At 49.8% G+C, this 12,708-nt stretch overlaps 6 protein-coding genes across 6 annotated transcripts; 4 read left to right on the forward strand and 2 right to left on the reverse strand.

The window, feature by feature from the left end:
- Window positions 1-871: 871 nt before the first annotated feature.
- Window positions 872-6,517, forward strand: FOXG_12654 (geranylgeranyl transferase type-2 subunit beta). Its single transcript, XM_018392481.1, has 5 exons — window positions 872-962; window positions 1,012-1,176; window positions 1,239-1,343; window positions 1,393-2,101; window positions 2,149-6,517. Exons 2-5 carry the CDS (start codon window positions 1,168-1,170, stop codon window positions 2,532-2,534), a joined length of 1,209 nt encoding a protein of 402 aa, XP_018250996.1. The 5' UTR covers window positions 872-962; window positions 1,012-1,167; the 3' UTR covers window positions 2,535-6,517.
- Window positions 2,439-7,204, reverse strand: FOXG_12655 (uncharacterized protein). The gene is made up of 2 exons (XM_018392482.1): window positions 6,673-7,204; window positions 2,439-6,616 (listed from the first exon to the last, which is right to left on the reverse strand). Exons 1-2 carry the CDS (start codon window positions 6,941-6,943, stop codon window positions 2,727-2,729), a joined length of 4,161 nt encoding a protein of 1,386 aa, XP_018250997.1. The 5' UTR covers window positions 6,944-7,204; the 3' UTR covers window positions 2,439-2,726.
- A 131-nt stretch (window positions 7,205-7,335) lies between these two features.
- FOXG_12656 (4-hydroxybenzoate hexaprenyltransferase) lies at window positions 7,336-9,101 on the forward strand. The gene is made up of 2 exons (XM_018392483.1): window positions 7,336-7,452; window positions 7,511-9,101. Exon 2 carries the CDS (start codon window positions 7,530-7,532, stop codon window positions 8,745-8,747), a length of 1,218 nt encoding a protein of 405 aa, XP_018250998.1. The 5' UTR covers window positions 7,336-7,452; window positions 7,511-7,529; the 3' UTR covers window positions 8,748-9,101.
- FOXG_12657 (40S ribosomal protein S23) lies at window positions 9,007-9,506 on the reverse strand (the record flags this gene model as incomplete). Its single annotated transcript, XM_018392484.1, has 2 exons — window positions 9,007-9,185; window positions 9,248-9,506. The coding sequence occupies 2 exons, from the start codon at window positions 9,504-9,506 to the stop codon at window positions 9,007-9,009; spliced, it is 438 nt and encodes a 145-aa protein (XP_018250999.1).
- Window positions 9,507-9,845: 339 nt separating this feature from the next.
- FOXG_12658 (uncharacterized protein) lies at window positions 9,846-11,211 on the forward strand. The gene has a single exon (XM_018392485.1). The coding sequence runs from the start codon at window positions 10,005-10,007 to the stop codon at window positions 10,812-10,814; it is 810 nt and encodes a 269-aa protein (XP_018251000.1). The 5' UTR covers window positions 9,846-10,004; the 3' UTR covers window positions 10,815-11,211.
- Window positions 11,212-11,830: 619 nt separating this feature from the next.
- Window positions 11,831-12,177, forward strand: FOXG_12659 (uncharacterized protein; the record flags this gene model as incomplete). Its single annotated transcript, XM_018392486.1, has 2 exons — window positions 11,831-12,015; window positions 12,072-12,177. 2 exons carry the CDS (start codon window positions 11,831-11,833, stop codon window positions 12,175-12,177), a joined length of 291 nt encoding a protein of 96 aa, XP_018251001.1.
- Between the last annotated feature and the right edge of the window lie 531 nt (window positions 12,178-12,708).

Below are 12,708 nucleotides of genomic sequence, written 5' to 3' on the forward strand. Positions count from 1 at the left end.
CAGGCGGTGGAGAAACGACAGCATAATTCGCCTTGATTTATGAAGAGCTGAGTTTCAGTATTTAGAAGAATCGATGTTGGAGATGGAAGGGGTAAAATTTGTTGATTGTGTTGAGAACTGGGAGGCAGGTTGACTGACATAAAGACCGAAGCGGGAGAGGACTAAATGGGAGGAACAGTCGAGGTACCGTTTCCAGATTCCCACATTATTAAAGGAAGGTACAAGAGGCACAGATACTGAAGTGCTTACCTCCCTAGTTCTGTTATTGTATTCTAGGTACTGAAGCATCGTGCAAGGGTGCGTATGTACCCCTATCACGTTGATTTGATGTCTCTGTAACTCGAGCAGAATGAGTCGGGCAGGACGAGTTTCTGCATCACATAGACGTTGTGTAAAGTGTCAGTCGACGATATTGTATCACAATATCAAGTGAAGTAGTAGGAATTCATTTAAGTACATGTTGTGGTGTGATCCTTATAGATATTATATGCATTCTCCTCAGTTCCTACACCTATTGATACGACATGCTCCATGCCAGGGACGACCTGGAGCCGCATGAAGCCCAACACAACACGGTGACGCCGTGCATCGTGATCTACATAAAACATTCAAGCTTCGTAATTCACATATGCTTAATCTGCAGCTACATTGTTCTCATTTGCACTAGATCACCAAATCATTGGTTTGCCTCAAACGACTCCTCACTCCGAGATCATTCACTCAGTTACGAATCAAGTACGACAAACAACCCTCTATAGAGACTCCTTGTACTCTTGTGTTGGATTATGGCCCCGTGATTTCTACCCGTGAGAGTTTTATTATGGAGGCCTTTTACCTTTAGCTGTTGTGACGCTCGTATTGCCAGTTTCCTAGCATGATTTTGAAGTCAATAACTATACTTTTCTCTCAATCCGACTGATACACACTTGAATATAAATATTGATGTCGGTAGATCGTACCCAGTGAGTCATTTAATGTTTGTTGCAGCTCTAGGTTTCTGAATAAGTCAAGGATATCGCAGCACAAAGACATGATATTCCATGTCACGCTACCCTACACTCTTACGCGGGGTCAGATCATCCAGCTCAACAGCGAACATTCACAAGCCTTCACAAACCCATCGCGAGCAACGACCAAGGCTAAATTAACAAGCCGAGGCTCTTCAGAATGACCAGTGTTAGTCTCAACCCCCCAAAAAACTAGTCCACCGTGACTGATGCTGATCCCAAGGCTTGCAGCACGGCATAGCCCGCTCTGCGCGGTCACGGACAGAAGAACAGCGCCAGCAGGATCTCGTCAAGATCCAAAAGTACCGTGGTCTCGAGGACGATATACGCCAAAAGGTCAGTTCTAGCCGACCATGCAAGGGTCGTATTTCTCACGCATAAGCAGATATCCGACAACGACTACGGCACCGACACATTCCAGCTTACATCGAAGCTACTACGCCTCAACCCTGAATACTACACGATATGGAACGCCCGCAGGCGCTGTCTAATCTATGGCTTATTGTCCAAACCCTCGGCTGGATCGCTGCCCTTGAAGGAGTCGCAGAATACTTCAGCGATAGACACTCACACAGCCTCTTCCGACGCTTCATTGCCCTCCTCCTCGACCGAGATCCCGCCACGCCCCAACCCCCCGACAGCTGGGAAGACTGGTACAACGACTGATAGCGATGCCGATAGCGACGTGATACGCTCCGAACTGGGCTTCACTGTTCCCTTGCTGATGGAATTTCCCAAGTGCTACTGGATATGGAATTATCGACTATGGACGCTTGACCGCGCCATCGAAAGACTTGATGTATCTATAGCTCGGCGCATTTGGGAAGAGGAGCTAGGTCTTGTCAGCAAGATGCTCACCAAAGACCGACGAAACTTCCACGCCTGGGGCTACCGTCGCCACGTCGTAGCGCAGCTTGAGAGCCCCGTGCTCAACGGCCAGAGCCTGGTAGAGCTCGAGTTTGAGTATACAACCAAAAAGATCCATGAGGATCTGTCCAATTTCTCAGCATGGCATAACCGAAGCCAGCTCATTACAAGGCTTCTTAACGAGCGCAAAGCAGACGACGCGTCTCGGAAAGATTTACTGGATAAAGGTTTGTTTTGACCTGCACCATATGGAACAATTGCTAATCTGGATTAGAAATTGAGATTATTCGCGAAGCGCTGAATGTTGGACCGGAAGACCAGTCTTTATGGTACTATCACCAGTTCCTAGTATTGAACCTCGCAAATCCTTCATCAAGTCGCCAAATAGCACCAAACCTGACGGTGGAGGAGCGCAAGTCATACATTGATGATGAAGTAACCGAAATCAAGGATCTACTACAAGACTACAAGGACATAAAATGGATCTACGAGGCTCTCATTGAGTACGCAATCGCATTGAACCAACTCACGGGGCAGCCATTCGAGCCTGAGAGTCGAAGTGATGTGACATCTTGGTTACAGACTCTCAGGAAACTAGACCCTAAACGAAACGGACGATGGAGTAATTTGGAAAAGGACTTGGGCTTATCACAGACATGATTCTGAACCCATTAACTATCTAGTACATGTATACCATATGTCATTAGACCATGATGTAGCAATGAATTCGTTGATAACCCTTATCGCTAACCTATGAACCGAAAATTTGTGAACGCATATGCTTCAAAGTCCTCCAGCATTGGTATCAATGTGCCCGTTAAATGAAAACCCCTTACACGCTTTCTACACCCTTCAATGCCCCCTCCCACTACCCCTTGGTCTACCTCTACCTCTGCCTCTACCTCGCCCAACTCCTCGGCCTCCACGACCAGCGCCACGTCTTGCCGGAATATCCCCATCACTACCGGAATCCGATCCTGACGCAGACACTGAATCACTCATATCTGCTTCCGAATCTGTATCACCAATTCTGACAACTGTCGGCTGTGGAGGTCGCCGAACTGGTGGTGGTGGCGAAGGGCTGCGCGAGCTTTCGTTATGGGCCGAGGATTGAGAGGGTGATCTATTGCCGAGATATTCACTGTGCTGACTCAGACTACGAGCAGCCTCCTTCGGCTCTTCTGCTGTCGGCTCATCCATTACCGCCAGAGGAGTCTTGAAGGTTGGCGCGGGTGTGGACGCCCCTGACTGTGCTGCAGTCACATTGGCCGAAGCAGTTGTGGATTTGCGTTTGCCTATCTTGAACTTCTTCCCCTTAAGTGCCATTCGTTCAGCCATAGACATAAGCTGCGTTCCTCCGTTACCCGATTTGGGCGGCGGTGGAGATACAGAATCCCGAGTAGATCCGTTATCAACACCCTCTGATCGTCGAGTACGGCGAGCACTTCGCGAGGCTCGATCCTCAAGGTTGCCTGATGTTGACCGGGCGTCTTCTTCTGAAGGGTCTACAGCAGATGATCCCACTGTAATGGTGGTTACCTCGGATTTTCTAGGCCTTCCTCGGCGTCGGGGTTGAGGAGGCCCTGCTATAGCCTCCGAAGGAGCCGTACGGAGCTCGGCAGCTAGCTGTGCTTCTAGTTCGCCAATCATTCTCTCGTGCTCGGCGTCACTGTCGTCGCCTTGGGTTTGGATGGACTCGTCAGCGAATTCGTTTGAATCATCCGCGGCTAAAACTTGAGACAAGCGTGACTTTCGAGGTCGACCCTTGGGCCAACCTCTCTGGCCGCCTGTTGGCTTCTTGGAAGAACTAGCTGGCGTAGATTGGGAGGAAGCAGATGCATTCTTAGGGGGACGACCACGGCGTTTAGAGGGAGTCTTGGTCTCAAGGACAGACTCAGGGTCTTTTCCAATGGAGGGTTGCGGTGCGGGGGATGATGTCCCGAATAAGGCACGAACTGCGTCAGCAGCCATATCAACAGCCGACTTCTTCTCTCCCTGTGCGCCGACAGCGGGTGTTTTAGGCCTTGTCGCTTGCGTGCGCTCTTCCTCGAACTCATCTGAGTCGACGTCCGCCTCCACATATGATGCTATGGGTTTGGCGTGTCGAAGTTCGGGCTCATTTGCATCAAACAGCAACTGACCCCGTTTCTTAGATGGGACTGGAGCCGCAGCCGGAGCCGGAGCCGGGCCTGGAGCTGGGGTTTCATCTGGTGTGTTCTGGGGGCCGTCTGTTCCAGTGTCTTGTGCAGTGCTCGGGTCCCTTGTATCTTGGCCAGGCTGATCCATGGCAGCCTCAGGGGCAGCTGGCGGCCCATTGAACAACGCAGGGTCCATGCTATCCAGAAAATCTGCTTCTGGCTCTGCCGCGAGACGAGGCTTCTTGTGGTGGGACTTGCCAACAACAAAATCGGGATCCTCGTTTTCTCGTTTGGCCTTTCTCTTGGCTGCGCGGATAGACTTCTTGACAAACTCAGGGATGTCTGGCTCGGACGGTCGTATGGCTTCCTCAGATGGAGCCTGGAAAGGATCAAAGAGAATCTTGTCGGGTGTATCGTCTGGTTCATAGTATCCCATACCAATGCGCTGTCGTGCCACCAGTGAAGGATCAGGGTAGAGGGAGGTATCAGCGTCTTCAGCCTGTGACATGTCCATCGCCATGGACTGATCGGCCAGTCCAGTATTCTCTTCATGGTATGGTGGATATGGCCCTTCCATGGTGGTATCAGCCATAGACTGGTCGCCTTGACCAAGAACATGACTCTGATCTCCGTAGCCGTTCATGCCAGGTACGTGCATACCGCTAGGAGGATCATGCTCTGCGTCTTGCATGGAGTCATCTGCTTCATCCTGCTCGGGAATATCTTGTGCCTTGGCATTATCGGCCTGCTCTCTTAACCTCTTCATCCGTCTGCTGTCCTTGCTGCGACTTTCCTCTCCAGCAGCCTTCAACCATGAGAGGTTGTGGACTCGGAAGTCGACAAGTGCTTCCACACTTCGATCATCGGCAATCGGGCGGGTATCATGTCCCAGCAGAGTGTTCTTTGGTGTATAGGGGTCTGTATGTCCTTGGCGGCGACAGTGGCCACAATTGCATATACCTAAGCACTTTGGACATTGCCATTGCTCATCCTCAAGCACTTTCTGCGGCAACATATCAAAAGCTCGATAAAGAACGCCATAACAATAGGATTCAGTGCAGCCAGGGTTGGTGCATTGGTGTACTCGGTAGGCATAGTCCTTGTGACAACAGACGTGGCATCTCCTAAGCTCTCCCTTCTTCTTCTTGCGTTTGTACTTCTTCTTTGGCTTTCCTTCGCTATCGACCTCGGGCTCCGACTCGCTTGGTGTAATTTCGCGTTCTGGCTGAGTGATGTCTTTCCAGGGTCGTCTTCTCAAGGCTTCTTGACAAATTTGTGCCAAGGACTTCTTTCCCGAACGCTGTCTGGCGATCTCCACGGGCTGAGGCGAGGTTTCAAAGTCAACAAATCCGTCGTTCTTGATAATCATTGAACGCCAATCCTCGTAGTTATTGACCAAGTCAGCCCAAGACCATTGCTCACACCATTGAAGACCCGAAAGGCAGGCACAAGACCGTCCCATGGCGTAGCATTCCATGCAAACGTCATAAGTATCCTCATCGCCGTTTATTAGCGTCCGAGTACAATGTTTGCATGTCAAAAACCGGTTGAAGATATTTGAACGGCAATATGAGCATGTGATGCACGAGTCAAACTCGATGAACTCGACCTCCTTCTCCTTGTGTGCGAACATTTCATCAATGAGAATCTCAGTAAACAGACAGAATAGCTTCTTAAAGTCACCCGCAAGCTGTCTAGCACGAGGTGAGCTCCTGAGAATGTCTTGACCAACTCCTATGAAACTTATCGAAGTCATCTCTGCATCCTCCTCCAGTTTCTGAAGTTGGCGATAGTACTTCTGTAGAGTGAAGAAAATGATGGCCTTGTTCTTATACTGTTCGTCGCGACAGACAAGACGAGCCTTCGGCAGGGCTTCGTGCAACGCCAACTCTAGGGTCTCGGCAGTCGTGCGATTCCATGCTACTTTTATGGTTCGAGTACCACGATTCCAAACTTGATGTGCTGCCAAGGGCGGAATGAGGATGAAGTCACCGACTCGCTGTTCAACTACATATACATCGAAGGGTGCTTTCTTCCATGCATTGATTTGAGCAAAGTGTTTCTCAATCTCAATATCGTGTCCCAGCATGGAGAGAAAGTATTCTCGAACGACCTCGCGATCCTTGCTTTCCGTCATGAACCAGATGGAGCTTCCTGGTTTCTCGCCCTTCTCGTCCTCTGATGCTTCTACCATGATATTTTGACCTAAAGATGCACACATCTCACGATGAGCTGGGGTAAATGTGCCTTCGTGTCCAATGTAGCACATAAGATTTTGGGCTCGCATTTCTTCTGGTAAGCTCGACATCAAATCACCAGCTGGTGCTGCAGCAGCCTCATCGCGGAAGGCGTCTTCCTTTTTTTGCGAGCCACCGGCTTCGCTGGCGTTCTCATTTAGGTAGAATAGGTTCGGATGGATGACCTTTTGTAGTGCATCGTGCCACTCGGGAGGACAGTCAATGTCTTTCAAGTAAAGGCGCTGACGGCGCTCGTCTCTGAAATTTGTAGGTGTCCATTGATTCGCCAATTGTCGCATCGATCGTAGGTAATGCCCCATCGTCATAGGAATATCCGAACCCGCATTGATGTCTCTCACATTTTCCTCTGTTTAACATATGGTCAGTAAGCTTTCGATGGTCATCTGAGAAGAGTTGACCTACGTTGCTTATCATACGTCTCCTCCAGCCAACGGACATCGAAAAGCCCCTTTGGTAGAACACCATCCCATCCATCAATGACCAGGGGTTTGCCACCAGCGATGACGTGAATCAACACCAGCTTCTCAAACTCTTGTTGTCCAAGATTGCGTATTTGGGTTCTTGACACACGCTGAACCCATTTGAAATTCGGGGTCTTGTCGACCAAGCCATACAAGTCCAGATCAGGCGGGATAGGATCGAATTTGGCCTGCGGGTGCAGTGAAGTCGGCATCTTGTCGAGCTTCGAGAATCATACGCGCGAAGCTGTAGTGGGGTTTCGCTCGAGAAAGGAATGTCGTCGGTCGCCAAGAACGGGAAGTCTCGAAAATTCGTATGCGTGAAATCAGGCCGAAAAGCCGTTCGTTTCGCAAATCGCCCCCATTGAGTACGAAAATAGCGACAACGATACCGTAAACGACGATAGGTTTTTGGGGGAGGTTACAAACCCTAGGCGAATGGATGAAGGCGCGTCAGAAGCTCAGGCGTTGAATTGTAGAATGCGCAACCAATCAAAGGTGCTTACGCAGAAACAGATAGCGAGCCATGGGGGCACGTGATAGATCACTTGCCGATCTTGCGCTAACAAGCTCGGCCAATTCGCTTCACTGCTTCGTGAGCTTTGGTGACAAGGATCCTAAAGTTTATAAGATTCATATTTTTGGATCGAGAGTTTTCGATTTGAACTCTGGTGGGCTGCCATTGAGGTCTGACGTGACCAAGAGTCCTTTACAGAGCTTCGTAGTAAGTCAAATATGAAATTTTTATAAAATCCTAGTTCAAATTCTCATGATCCTAGTAGGTCTGTAGACTGTAATCTCATGAGATTAAGTGCGCTCCCCCGGGCTTCGGCCTGGGCTCAATGTCGAGGAATCTCAGGTCAGGCTCTGAAAGTCCCAAGACAACTACAGACACGACCTTCACTCATTCGTGCTTGTCAAGGCTTGAGACAACCATGGCATCGTAATCAGCGAGCAGTTGGGTTTCACGAGGCCAAACCTCGATCTTTGCCTCTGGTCACCCAGGATTTGGACTCACCATCAGCTCCCACGGCACCGGCACCTTATAAGCCACCTGAGACGGGACTGTTATCGAAACTCCCAGCCTCGTGGGTTCCTTATGCTGAGCTGATTCGACTTGATAAGCCCGCTGGAACCTATTATTTGTTCTTCCCATGTCTCTTTTCTACTCTCATGGCTGCCCCAATGGCTATGCCAATGGCAACTCCAGGCTCTGTTATTGGAACATCGCTCCTTTTCTTCTCTGGAGCTCTCATCATGAGAGGTGCTGGATGTACTATCAATGATCTATGGGACCGTAACCTCGATCCTCATGTCTCAAGAACTCGACTTAGGCCGATTGCTCGTGGTGCGATCACACCGTTCAAAGGACTTGTCTACACTGGGGTTCAACTGTTTGCCGGCCTTGGGATATTGCTCCAATTTCCCCTGCCTTGCCTCTTTTACGGCGTCCCCAGCTTGCTCCTGGTAGCCAGCTATCCTTTGGCCAAGAGAGTTACTTACTACCCTCAAGCAGTTCTCGGCCTCACCTTCTCGTGGGGCGCCATCATGGGTTTCCCGGCTCTTGGAATCGATCTGCTGTCACATACCCCAGCCTTGACTGCTGCAGCCTGCCTCTATGCTTCAAATATTGCATGGACAATATTATACGACATGATCTACGCTCATATGGACATCAAGGACGACGTCAAGGCGGGAATCAAGAGCATTGCACTGAAGCATGATGCTGAGACTAAGCAAGTGCTGACAGGATTGGCTGCTGTACAAATATCTCTTTTGGCTGCTGCCGGATTTGCAGCTGGTGCTGGCCCGGCGTTCTTTGTCGGGAGCTGTGGAGGAGCTATGGTCACGCTTGGTATCATGATTAAGCGGGTCAATCTGAAGGATGTCAAGGATTGTTGGTGGTGGTTCATTAACGGGTGTTGGATCACCGGTGGTGTGATCAGCCTGGGCCTGGCTGCAGACTACACTATCAGATATGTCCAGGGACCTCAGGACGAGGTCAAGTCGGAGAACTGAAGGCCAGAGGGTATTGAAGCATGTAAAACAATTGTACAATAATGTCATCATACACGGAGATATGGGTTCAGACCCCAAAAATTCCACCTCACGCGGCGTGCACATCGTTGTTTGTTCGTCGAAGACTTTGTGATCTATTTTCCCTTTTTCAGACCTCGTCTCCCATGATCAGATCCCTAACCAGTAATGCCGATGCAAGCAATCCGAATAGACTCCACGCGTCGAAATATGACTTTGTTTCCATCCACGAGCCCTTCGCTTAAGAACGGGGCTTCTCCTTCTTCTCCTTCCACAGAGCGAGCAGACCGACACCAGAGACCTTGACGACCTTGAATCGAACACCGGGAATATCACCCTTGGCCTTGCCCTTGCGACCGAAACCAGCCAGGAGGACCTCGTCGTTCTCGTCCACGAAGTTCAAGCAACCGTCATTGGGGACTAGAAATCAATGTTAGTTTGACCGGTCCTTCATCTTTCGTAGCATCTGGGGTTCGTCGTACCGAAGGCAGTGACCTTCTTTCCGTTCTTGATAAGCTGAACACGGACACACTTTCGGATAGCGGAGTTGGGCTGCTTGGCCTCGACACCGACCTTCTCGAGGACGATGCCCTTGGCGTGGGAGGAACCACCGAAGGGAGAGGACTTATAGGCGGTACCGAGGGCACGCTTCTTGTAGGCGAGATCGGCCCATTTCTGGTCCTTTCGGTTCGTTCGCAGCTTGCGGGCGGCGTTAAGACCACGGGGTTTGCCTCCAGCCATTTTTGCTTCAAAGAAAGTCGTTAGTCGATTGTCGATTCGAAAAACTCGAGCGCGAGCGTATAGAGCTGAGGGGATGTCTTTGTGTTGGGTTGGATGGCTAGTACCTACCGGATCTGTCTGTGTATCGACGACGGGATGGTGATGGTAATTTGCGGAGGCGACGAAAACTTGGGAAGGAACGACCAACGAAAATTCCAGGTAGGGTTTGGTGGCCCTAGGAAGAAGGTGCGACCTGTGTGTGGAAGAGGCAGGCGAAAGATCACGTGATGCCAAGAGCTGCCCCACAGGAACTTGGCGATGGACTGAATCATTCAATGGAAGTTCGAGTTGCGGGTCGTACAGTAATAACGGGCCCATCAACACTCTTTACACTGTCCTCAACTCCCTCTTAGCGTCAAGAGCGTCAATGCTCAATTGATATCGGTCTGGAATGAAGCAAACTGTATTATTCTATTGTACATATTAATATCAGCCAATCGAGAAATCTCTTTGGTCATTATGTCTCATCTAACACGACCTCTGAGCCGACAACGAGATCCTCCTCCCTCTTTATTCCTTCATCCATCTCCATCAGCATCAAATGTCTCCTTACCAAATGCACCGCCGCCAACCGTCCCTTTCATAGGGCAGTCAAACTTACGGCCTAACGCCGAGCGTGCTCCATCTGTTAGATCTGGACGGTCCGGAGCTGTAGTTTCTCATCATCGAGCTGGACTATTTCCAGCAGAGAGCACTCGCGCGACAGGTGACCGTACTGACCTCTTATGGTCCGAAATGCAAGCGACATTGGAAGAAGTCGAGCTCTCAGCTTCTGGGGGCACTCACGTGTTTGGCCCAGATCATGACCGCAAGCTAGCTGACTTGAGAGCCGCTCAAATTGCCCTCGCTCAAGCCTGGGCCAGAAGTGAAGCAGATGATGTTATAGACACAGCCCAGCTCGAAACTGTAGGGTCTGTAACTGGATCTGAAGTTCGAAACATGAAGGGTGCGCTCGGCGATAACTCCAAGTCTGGTCCTGATGGCACAGAGAAGAGTGCCGTTGGAAGCAGCAGTATATCGCGACCCAACAGCAGCGGCACAGGAGTTGAGAGATTGGGTCACAAGCTCGAGGAAGAGACAGAAGTGGATATCCTCCTCGCAAGGAAACGACGAGAAGCCAACGATCGGTATTTCCAGAGAGTCAACCAAGGTGTGATCGACGTTGTAACCCGGCTTGAAGATGTCGCAGTGGCTATGAGAGCTGTTGAACAGGAAAGCAAGGAAGTTTGGAGCGAGAACGATAGTGTTCCCGGTGCCTCGAGGACATGATCGTGTCATACAGGTGATTTCGGCATTTCCAGCTCGGCGTTGACAGGAGTTAGGCGATATTTACTCGGCATTTATGGCGTTTCACAATTTTGAGACAAACTCTTGGGATATTTTCAGACATGCTTTTCTAGAATATCGTCATATCAAGAATACTTTTACTTACGTTGTTGTTGGCATGTTCCTGAATCCTATTCGGCGGAGAAGATCTTCGTGGCTTCGACTTACACCAAGATGGGATGTGGAGACTATTATAGGGAAGGCGAACTACCAATCAATCCAATGACGACAAGAGGGCTGTCCAGATACAAACTCCGTCATCGCTGCGTTCTTGATTTGATATCCGCAAAGACTATCTTCTTTAGAGCATGACTTAAAAAGTAGCATGTCTTGCATTGTGGTTGCAAGTCCAAGGCGAGCTGAGGGAACGTCATTGCTCGCCTGTCCCTCGATACAGATAGGACCGAAAGAGTCGAGATTTTCGGCATATGAACAAAGAGGCCATATCTATCTTGGACTCATGATCTTTTGTCCTGCCATTTACGTCGTTGTCCGTCTATTGGCCGTTTTCGTGGTTAGACAATTGTCTTGCCTAGTTCAGGTACCCTCATTCTCGACAACGCGATTGGAAGAGTGGAGTGGACGACCTGCCCGATTAGGTTATTGGTCAGCGCGCCATGTGGCACACTGCTTTAAATTCGCTTCAGTGGAGTGATGCAGACCCCAGAGCATCCATGGCGCATGGTCAGTGGGCTTCGATTCCATTCAGTGCAGTGCGTCAGGTCCCTTCGGATCTTCCGCCCCAAGAAGAGGCCTAGGCCTGCCCATGCCAACTCGCCCCAGGCCATATAAAGTCTCAGCCCGTCCCAGCCCATCTCCGTCACCCTCTGCATTGACGCTACGAGCATTTGAGCATCATCCAACGCATTCAACATCGATTAAACCTTTATCGCAACAACCGCCGAATCCATCATCAATAAATTTCTGTCGTCAACTTTATCGCCGATACCGCTATCAACATGAGATTCCTTCCCTTTGTCGCCGCCGCTCTCGCGGTTGTCCCAGGCGCCCTGGCTGTTGATCAAAAGAAGTCGGCTATTGTCTGGTTCGAGGACGAGTCTACCCCTGACAGCATCGTCGATGAGTGCAAAAACGCCCTCATTAAGGCTGGTGGAAAGATCACTCATGTTTACTCCATCATCAAGTGCGCATACTCCGCTTTTTGGCACTCTGAAAATTCGATACTAACCAGTTGACTAGGGGCTTCTCCGTCATCGCACCCGAGAAGGCTCTCGAGATCGTCCAGGTCAACCACGAGAACCATCAGATTCGGGTTGAGAAGGACGAAGTTGTTACAACGGACTAGAGGTGCCAGGGGTAATACGAAAATGATGATGTAAAGACGACGGGACAACAGCATGCCTTTGAAATGAACTGACCGGGGTTTCACGGCAGTATTGGGATAGTGATATCCTTTGTTTGGGCGTTATAGGATAGGAGCCTCGGTATTGTCTGGAAGAGAACACTCGTTACGAGATTCAATGAGCTCAATATTATTACAAAACCTCTCCCAGGTGGAATAGAACTTTTGTTATTCAACATATCCGCGGCTGCTTGTGATGTTAGGCATATGATAGGCATCAACTCGAAACACATGTTCAACAGCTGTCAATGCGAAATACCTAAGCCAGTACAGCTCCACCGAGTTGATAACATGGGAGTGACAGAACCCAGCTATTTTGGCCTATGCTCCTCTGGAGTGCCATATTTTGACTACTGAATAGCGCCTTCATGAACCCTTGTTCTATTGGTGTGCTGATATGTTCACTCTATCATCCTTTTGGGTTCAGGGGTCCAGATTGGTTGAAGCATAATGTATCTATTAAGGCTGAACATC

The sequence above is a fragment of the Fusarium oxysporum genome, chromosome 9 (genome assembly GCF_000149955.1).
Source record: "Fusarium oxysporum f. sp. lycopersici 4287 chromosome 9, whole genome shotgun sequence".
In the NCBI taxonomy this organism is placed as follows: domain Eukaryota; kingdom Fungi; phylum Ascomycota; class Sordariomycetes; order Hypocreales; family Nectriaceae; genus Fusarium; species Fusarium oxysporum.

What these genes read in the sequence shown, in the direction of transcription:
- FOXG_12654 (XM_018392481.1), top strand. An exon ending in AGGACGATATACGCCAAAAG is followed by an intron (nt 1,344 to 1,392) that starts GTCAGTTCTAGC and finishes ACGCATAAGCAG; the next exon opens with ATATCCGACAACGACTACGG. An exon ending in GAAAGATTTACTGGATAAAG is followed by an intron (nt 2,102 to 2,148) that starts GTTTGTTTTGAC and finishes AATCTGGATTAG; the next exon opens with AAATTGAGATTATTCGCGAA.
- FOXG_12655 (XM_018392482.1), bottom strand. Translation starts at nt 6,943, where the DNA reads ATGCCGACTTCACTGCACCCGCAGGCCAAATTCGATCCTATCCCGCCT. An exon ending in GGAGACGTATGATAAGCAAC is followed by an intron (nt 6,617 to 6,672) that starts GTAGGTCAACTC and finishes TATGTTAAACAG; the next exon opens with AGGAAAATGTGAGAGACATC.
- FOXG_12656 (XM_018392483.1), top strand. Translation starts at nt 7,530, where the DNA reads ATGAGATTAAGTGCGCTCCCCCGGGCTTCGGCCTGGGCTCAATGTCGA.
- FOXG_12658 (XM_018392485.1), top strand. Translation starts at nt 10,005, where the DNA reads ATGTCTCATCTAACACGACCTCTGAGCCGACAACGAGATCCTCCTCCC.